This window comes from Plasmodium gonderi, assembly GCF_002157705.1.
Source record: "Plasmodium gonderi DNA, contig: Chr04, whole genome shotgun sequence".
NCBI classification, from domain to species: Eukaryota; Apicomplexa; class Aconoidasida; order Haemosporida; family Plasmodiidae; genus Plasmodium; species Plasmodium gonderi.
In genome coordinates this window covers 725,668-735,349 of record NW_021628928.1, presented here as the reverse complement: position 1 = coordinate 735,349, position 9,682 = coordinate 725,668, and the positions used below count along the sequence as shown (strand labels likewise).

The following is a 9,682-nucleotide window of genomic DNA, read 5'->3' as shown; positions in this document are numbered from 1 at the left end:
TCATTTTCTCAAAAACAAATGGAAAATTTCGCTATAATTCAATTCATTAAAGTTGGCAAAAATATTGGAGAGGTATAATTTATCTAGCCCAATTTTTTCAAAGGAATCATGATTTTGTTTCAAAGAATTAAATAAAACCCCGAAAAAATTGTTGCTACTTTTTTCATCGCTATCTCGTTTCTTCCCCAGACTAGTTTCATCATTATTACTATTAGGATTGGAATAAACTTCTTCGCAACCTAACAGTAAAGACTTGTTAATATTTAATACATTTTCATCATTGTGAAAAATAGAAAAATCTGGGGAATTCTTTTTCGCATATTTATTTAGAATTTTTAAACTTTTTTTGAAAATATTCTTACAATCGTATATAATAAATTCTTTAAATACATTCACTAAATTATTTATATCATTGGATTGGTAATAAATACCTTTCCCTGTAATTATTTCAAACAAGGAATTGAAAATTTTAATATAAAACTTAAGATCTGTTTCTTTTTCTATACATTTGATATGAAACCAGAAATACATACCAAAATCTTTTAATTTCCACTTTGTTAGCACTATTCCAATTGCTTTAATTGTGTTGAGTAAAAATGTTTTAATTTCATAATTTGTTGATATCACTTTTTTTTTATTGCTGTTCATAATTTTGTTTGTTTCTTTTATTCTTTCAAAAAGTACCTTTTTTTCTTTACCCAACATTTCAAATGGTTTATGCCTACTATTCCTCCTAAAGGATGAACAACAGGATGTTCTCATATCCCTTTTATTTCTGTTTTCAAGATTTGACATCCAACTATTCATATATTTATAATTAATTAAATTTCTTCTTTGGACAATATTTTTTAACATTTTGCAATGTTCTTCATTTATCTTTTTATTATATGGCCCAATTCCACCTCTTTCACCCCTTGATAACTCTTTCAGGATTGGCATTCCACCTCTTCCCATTCTGCTATTGATGCTTTTATTGCTATCCTTTATATTATTTATCATTCCTCCTTTGCATGTAAAGGATGGAAATTCCCTGCTTCTGCTGTTTCTGCTGTTTCTGCTGTTTCTGTTATTTCTGTTGTTTCTGCTGCTTCTGTTGCTTCTGCTGTTTCCCCTGCTTGTACATATGCTCGTGTAACTCCCACTAAGATATGGAATCATATTTCCATTTATGTTCCCACCATTGTTTTCAATTTTCATATCGAAACGAGTAGACTCCAAATTCGGCACAACTGTGTGGTTATTGCTTCCTCCTTGTGTTGATCGACTAAAATCTCTATCTGGAGAGATAGCCATCATCATATTACCATTTCTATTTATTCTATTTGCACTTTCTTTGTGAGAATCAATAAAAGCATGGTTACCACAACTTAAGTAATTTCTATGCAACAGGGCACTTGAGTTCAATCTTATACTTGTATTATCCGTACTGTTTTTCGTATGCGTACTATGTACAAAAATTGGAATTTTTAAATCAGTTGAATTTAAATTCATTTGTTTTCTTTTTCCCTCATCTTTGGGGATATAATTTGTATTGCCATCTAGTAATGTTGTTGGGTTCTTAAGGTTGCCTAAACTTGGAATTATTTCATGATGTTCGCTCATCGCAGTTGTGCTTCCCCTCAATTTTTTCACTTCGCTGTTTGTGTTAATTTGCAGACCTGAATGATAGATGCTGTTGTTCGGAAAGGTCAGGCTGTTAAGGTTGTTAAGGCCGTTCTGATGGATCGAACTGTTCTGACTGACCAAACTGTTCTGACTGATCAAATTGTTCGAATTTTTGACATTTCGAAAATTTTCTGCACCGTTTAGATTAAGACTCTGCGCGACATCTTTCAGGCCTCTTAAATTGCTGACATTTCTCATGTTTCCCATATTCCTCAAACAGCTGATACTCCTCAAACTTTCCATGTTCCTTACACTATTTATACTTACATTGTTAAGGTTACCTCCTAATTTTTCGATATCCATACCTTTCATTATTTTCATGTTGTTACCATTTCCTTTAAAGATTGCAGACCCACATACGGTGGGTATTATTCCACCTTTGACTGCCACTCCACCATTCGCTATAACTACATTGCTAATTTTTTCCACACTACTAGCAGTGCTTCCATGAATGATTGCAGTTTCGCTAGCTGTTATACCTCCATTAGTGAGGATGTTACTACTCCCATACTCCATATTTCCAGGATACTTAAATCTCCCTTGGTTTTTTATATACACGAGATTTATATTATTTTTATTTCCACATCTGTTCATGTAGTTCAATAAGCTCTGATTTGCACTAACGTTAATCCTTGAGTAATTTCCACCCGTATGGTGATTTTTCGAAATTCCTCCTACATTGGTTATATTGATCCCATTGAGTGCATGCATGAGATTCTTACTGTTTACATGACTCTTCTGATTTGGTAGATATGGACGATATACATGTGAACGAATAGAATTTCCATTTTCCCGTTGGAATTCCATTAAATGTGTACTATTTTTCTTCATCAAATGATTGTTATTTTCTATATCTTTGTTATAAAAATTATTTACATATTCCTTGAGCCTCACAATTTTCGGGTAACCACTATTATTTTTTGTAGTACTACTCTTCATTGGAGCGTAGTTGTCACATTGGTCTTCATTCCCTTTACTCATTTCATTTTTCTTCATTAAAATTGATTCATTTCCTTTTATCATTTTGTTATGTGAGAAGGGATTCATATATTTATCATCAGGGTTCCTGAGACGTTCCGCTTTCTTTGTTCTCGTAGGAACACTTTCCGTACCTCGAAAGGGGCTACACTGGTTGTTTCCTGCACGGTTTAGGGAATCATTTTGGGTATCGTTTAGTTCACCCTTTAGTGCGCCACTTAATGCACCATTTAATGTACAGTTTAGTTCACCCTTTAGTGCGCCACTTAATGCACCATTTAATGTACCGTTTAGTTCACCCTTTAGTGCGCCACTTAATGCACCATTTAATGCACCGTTTAGTTCACCCTTTAGTGCGCCACTTAATGCACCATTTAATGCACCGTTTAATACACCGTTTCGTTCACCGCTCAGTGCACCCTTCTTCACTACACCATTTCCTAAATTGCTCCTTTTCGTATTCCTACCATCGAGGGTTCCCTCGCTGCTGCAACCATTACATCCACTCTTCTGATTTTCGCTCCTCCCAACTATCATCAACTTCCCTTCATCCGACGTGAGGTTTCGATAAAGTCCCTCATATTCCACTTCATCCAATATTCTACTGGTATCTTTGCTGTCAGTTTTTCCCTCCAGGCGATACGGATAAGAAAATTCTTCCGTTGTAGTCGATATCGAATCTGTTGTTATTATATCATACTTGGATTTATAATTTTTTTTTTTTTCAATTAAGTTATTTTTTCTTGTAATATCTCCTATATTTATCAGATATTTATTAAATTCATTATTGTCACAATTTTTCTTATAGTGCACATTTACATCTTCTTTGTATAAATTTATTTCTACATTTCCTTTATGACCTTCTGTCATTTTATTATATTTTTAAACACCATTAATGTGCTACCTGCGTGTCTATTAGCCCTGTGCACACTTTCTACTCTTTTTTTTTTTTTTCTTTTTTTTTTTTTTTTCTTTTTTTTTTTAATTCTCACTTGACATGAAATGCAACTCATCATAGAAGGAGATATAAACACATAAGTGAGCACATAAGTAGTAACAACACATAAATATATGTGTATCCTCTTTTTCTCTAAGCTAATTCATAAATGTTTTTTCAAAGTAGCATTTTAATGTGGCATTAATTATATGTTGCACAATGCTAAGGGGGGAAACACACATGAGGCAAAAAAGGGGGGAATAAAAATGGGAACAAAAATGTAGAATAAAAATGTAGAATAAAAATGTAGAATAAAAATATAGAACAAAAATGTAGGACAAAAATGTAAAATAAAAATATAGAACAAAAATGTAGGACAAAAATGTAGAATAAAAATATAGAACAAAAATGTAGGACAAAAATGTAGAATAAAAATATAGAACAAAAATATAGAACAAAAATGTAGGACAAAAATGTAGGACAAAAATGAAGTACAAATGTGTAAAAAAAAAAAAAAAAAAAAAAAAAAGCAATACACTATTACTACAAAATTAATAAAATTTTAATTATCCAATTTGCACATCAATAAGTTCTGATAATGCTCAGGCATTTATCGAGATCCTATTCTATTGATTTACTAGCTTCTCTTATATCCCTTTTCCCTCCAACCTTCATTGTTCCCCTATCTTTGTAGGATTTCAAAAGGGTTGGGATTCGGTTAGGTGTTGTGCAGACGGGTGTTTTTTTGGGCCCCTCTCATCCCTCTCTTGCACTTTGTGCGTGCATAAACAAAAGTTCAAATTTGTTAAGTAAGTACGTGTATATGGGTATGTGTATGTGTAGATATATGTAGATGTAGTGTATGTACGTATATGTGCCGTACGTGAGAATTTGTATGAGTGCTTATGTGGCGCACTCTCATGATGATCGTAAGAATCGATAAGAGCCCCTCATTTATAAGACAAACTTGTATACACAAATACAAAATGAAACAATTTCTAACTTCACACAAAAACAAAAATTCTCAAAATGTGCAATTTAGCACACCCCTTTTTTTTTTCTTTTTTTTTTATTCTTCTTTTGATGGTGCATATTATTTCCCCACATTTTACAAAATTTAGTATTGGATGTGTATAAAACGGTAAAACAAAAGAATGATTTTTGACATTAATATATATTGTGTATTTATCATATATCCTAGAGAATATGTACACACATAATATTGCCTATAAGTATAGCACATATTATATATATATCTAACGAATCTGTATAACACATACACAATGTAAAATTTTTTTTTTTTTTAAATTTATTCTTAAACTTGAATTTGTTATATATATACGTGTATATGTCATACACCTAAGAGATTTAAGCTAGTGGTAAAAAAACAAATAATGAGATGGAATCAGCTAATGGGAGAAAGGGAGGGAGAAAATGAAAAGGAAAAAAAAGTGGGCTTGGAAGAGCTCGAGGAGAAAATATTTGCGCCTCAAGCGTTGTATTTATGGGTCATATTAATTTTAAGCAAATATATACATATAAGTATATATATATATATACATACATATGTACATGTGTACGGTCACGAAAAAGGGGTGAGGGGAAAAATATTTAGCTAACTTTAATTCATAAATAAGATGCACAATCTCGTTGTGATTGATCTGGTGAGGTGATACGGATCAGGGGGGCGGGGGTGTGGATGGCGGGAAGAAATTATAGGATTTCTTTTTTTTTTTTTTTTTTTTTTTTTTTTTTCTTTATCAAAAAAGTTGTAGTCGAAACATGGAAACAGTAATGTACAAAAACATGCTCATTCGATGCATGCGAACATGAAGATATGTAATTACGTAAGTGTATGGGTGTGTAAGTGTAAGTATTGTAAGTATATATGTTCTTATTTTTGTATATATCTATTTTTTCACGTATACACATTTCTACCCGTTTGGTTTACAGCATAAATCCATGTACACACTCATATGGGTTACTGATTATGTACATGATTGCACATGTTTGAAACGCACAAATGCACGCTGCCCAAGTGCAAATAGGTACATATATATATATATATATATGCATATAAATATATGTACGTGTTTAACAAAATAACGAAAATGTTCTCGCATCCCCTTAACAAAGGTGCACATAAGTATACCACAACAAAAAATGTCACAGAACGGAGCGTCAATTGTAAGGGATGCAAGGAGAAAGGGGGGTTGTGGTGGGGGAGGGATTGAACTCCCTACGTAGCTGAAAGTAATATATATTTACTGCAACTGCGTAGCTTCTGCGCTTAGGCACATATACGCTTATGGTATGCACTTCCGTATATGTATATATATACATACATATATGTTGTATGTATGTTTATATTATGTAAGCATAATGTACGTATTCATATTATTACATATATATGTATATATAATTATTTATTTAAAAAAGGCCTTTTTTTAATTGGCTTCATTTTAAAAAAAAAAAAAAAAAAAGGAGATTATTTAATTTTTCCTACTTTTTACGAATTATTTTCATGTTTTTATAAATTATAAAGAAATATAAAATGTGCGAAAATAAAATCTCGCACAAAATTAAAGCAGTTTAGCATAAAAAAGCGGTATATTTATTATTCATACATGTATATTATATATACGTTTATATGTACATTATGTTTATATTGTATATATATATATATATATGTAATTTTTATTTTTTTTATTTTATTTTTATTTTTTTTTTTTGCTATGGGTTTCCAAAACAGTAACAATGTTAACAATATTAACAGTATTAATAATATTAATAATATTAATTATATATTAATTATGTTATTATAATAAAATGCAATATATTTATATATTCCTACCATCCTACAAGCCCTCTGTGATGTGTTCCATATATATAGATACATTTAGTGGTACATAAAATAATTATACGACAATATCAATGCGCGCCACATTTACCCCCCCCCCCCCCCCCCTTAAATTTTTCCTTCTGGTATTTTTTTTTTTTTTTTTTTTTTTTTTTTAAGAAACGTTACGTCTGTACGAATTTATATATGCAAAGGCACAGTGATACATTTGTTAATCGAATAAACCACGTATTCTTGTATAAAAAAATTATATATAAAATATAAAATACGTATTAATTTGGTCTTCATATATATATATGAACTCATTACATATATATAAATATATATATATACATATTAAACTAACTCTATGTGTCCGTATGCGCCCCCACTGGAGGAAAAAACTACTAATTAATATTGTTTTAAAAAATAAATAAATAATTCAATATATATTTTTTCTCCCCCATTCTTCGTCCTTAATTTTCTTTCACTTTTATCACGATTTGATACAAAAAGTTTTTTATAAATCCTTCCTTTTTTATTTTTTTTTTCTCCTCCAAAATAAACTTCCTTTCGCATTTATATGCCAACATAATAAAATTTTATTTTAAAAAAAAAATTACCATAAAAAGGTAACTTTTCACCTTTTTATACCCTCACCCCATTTGATGTTGTTATTATTTTTTACCTTTGATATTACAGTGGGATGGGATATAGGGGGGGGGGGGGGTGGAGGAGTACAAACAACACGTGACATAATCGAAAATGTAATTTAAGCATAATAAAAGAAAAATGAAAATAGGAATTAGGCTAATTTTTCCATTTTTCCTTTTTTTGTCCCCTTGTTTTTTTTCTCCTTTTTCCCAATTATATGTGGGACAAAAAAAAGGATATACAAAATTTCCCCCATCCTCTGGGGCACAAAATAAAAAAATGGATTTAAAAAGAAAAAAAAAAATAAATAAAAATAATTATGAACAGTTAATAAACCTTTTTAATGTCTTCAGAGGAGAGAGAACTTATTATTGTGTCCCTTTTTATTTTATTTTTTCATGGTGTTTGAAACATTTCACTTGAAACAAAAGCATCGAGTTTTCAATTATGTATGTGGCCATGTGAGTGTGCTTACACGGACACACACGCACATATATATATATACATATATATATATATATATGTATATATATGTGTCCAGTGTTCGAACGCACTACAAACGTTAAACTGCTTTGTTGACAAAATGATTTGTTTAAATTAAAAAAAATTCACGATATAGAGGAACAGAGGAGACGTGTGTGATATATGATCGAGGAGTGAAAAAAAAAAAAAAAAAAAATTGGAAAAAAAATTATCTCAATGAAAAGAGTGTACAAATAACCTATATAAAATATATACTCCTCCTCTCCTGATGAGGGAATGATAAGTATAATTTACTTAACACCTTTTGCGGTTTTCATTTTAGTGCTATCTCCAAATTCATGTTATTATATATGTGGTGAATATAAATATGATCTTTTGTATTTTTGGGGGGGGTCATGGATAGGGAAAAAAAAGTTTCACTTATATATTGCCGTTCATATAAATGCGAAAAAATGTAAGTTCCATTGAAAACATACTGTTTTTGGTATGCACCTTTGGGTACGTCCCAAATTGGAGTTATATAGCGTGAAAAGTGTATACATTCTTGGTAAATAAAAAATATACACACACGCACATATATATATATATATATATATATACATATAGTGACTAATTTGTGTGCAATTAAAAGGTTACCCAAATGAAGAGGAAAGACAAGGTGAGAAAATTGGGACATGACAAGTAAAGATGAGTTGGAAAGATGGCTTCCTTTTGAATCTTCATAGGACAAAGGTTTTACTCCTTCCAGTGGTAGTTGCATTTTATGCAAATGTAAAAAAGGGTGCTAGGTTCATCAGCAGATCGGATTTGCAAACTGTAAAAGTACGCCTCGTCATTTGTGCACTTTGGGCAAATGGCTACACGATGAAGAGAAAAATGGTGTGAATCAAACACGTGCTATACATGGAGGTGCATCCCATAGATACACTTCTAACTTTGCATTCACATCAAACATTTTACATGTTCCACGCCGGTAAAGAAGAAACATAGCAACACACCAACCATTATTAATTTGCAAGTAAAGAAGATATCAAGTGCCTTACCTTGCGTTTTGGACATGTTCTTGTTGTTCATATCCACGGCATCCAAAGGAATGGTCTTGTTATATTCTTTGCATTCCAACTTGTTGTATATTTTATTTTTTATTTTATATTTGAAGTTACATGTTTTGCAGTAAAAGTACACACCATTTTCAATGTGTACCAGAATGATGTTGTGACAGTTCGGGCAGAAAAAAGCCATTGCGCTCGTTTGAAGGGGAGATGTGATAGATGAAGTGAGAAATGGAAAAACACCTTCATGTAAGAAAATGAAATTTGCCTCTTTTATTTCCTCTTTGTCAAAAATTAGGACAAATCTTTAAAGGAGAAGAGGCGGGTGTTGGTGGTGGAATATATCACAATGAGAGTCATAATAATTATAAGGGTTATTGTGCTAACTATACAAGTTAATTTTCATTCTACTTTGCATTGGATTATTACTATCTGTCATGCGAACTTTGTTATAAAATGAATAGGAAATGTGGTACTAGTAGGGTGTAACATTTATATCTGCTACACTATGCGTCTTTATACTTTTTTTCCTTCATATTCCCTTTTTATCCTGTGTTTCATGCTATGTAAGTGTTTGTGTGGTGGAATTGGTGGCAAATGTTTTTGTTTTCATTCATGGATATATCTAAAACTTACAGAACTGTTAAGCATTAGCACATGTACGCATTTCTAGTTCAGATTCCTTAATCGGCCACCTTAAAAACAAAAGACCGCACGTGCACTATATCTCACCCACGTTTTCAATGATTTCAGGATGGTCAATCGGGGGGGTGGAGATGTTCATAAAAAAAAAAGGTACCATCAAAATGTGACTTCAAAATGTGGCTTCAAAATGTGGCTTTAAAATGTGACTTCAAAATATGACTTCAAACAGCAGTTTTCAAAATTTTAACTATAAATAAACCAAATTTAAATACCAAAATTCTGTCAAAATGGTAGCGTGGCACATTAGGTAAATCCCACCACGGGGAGTAAAATTGAACATGTTCCTTCTTCTTCCTTTTCCAAGTTCCAGAAATGACATTAAGAATAAAATATTTTTTTTTTTTTTTTTTTTTTTTTTTACTAAAAATT

At 31.2% G+C, this 9,682-nt stretch overlaps 2 protein-coding genes across 2 annotated transcripts; both read right to left on the bottom strand.

The window, feature by feature from the left end:
- On the bottom strand, positions 1-3,513 carry PGO_041480 (hypothetical protein, conserved; the record flags this gene model as incomplete). Its single annotated transcript, XM_028686336.1, has 1 exon — positions 1-3,513. The coding sequence occupies one exon, from the start codon at positions 3,511-3,513 to the stop codon at positions 1-3; it is 3,513 nt and encodes a 1,170-aa protein (XP_028542137.1).
- A 4,778-nt stretch (positions 3,514-8,291) lies between these two features.
- PGO_041470 (transcription factor) lies at positions 8,292-8,798 on the bottom strand (the record flags this gene model as incomplete). Its single annotated transcript, XM_028686335.1, has 2 exons — positions 8,292-8,413; positions 8,600-8,798. 2 exons carry the CDS (start codon positions 8,796-8,798, stop codon positions 8,292-8,294), a joined length of 321 nt encoding a protein of 106 aa, XP_028542136.1.
- Between the last annotated feature and the right edge of the window lie 884 nt (positions 8,799-9,682).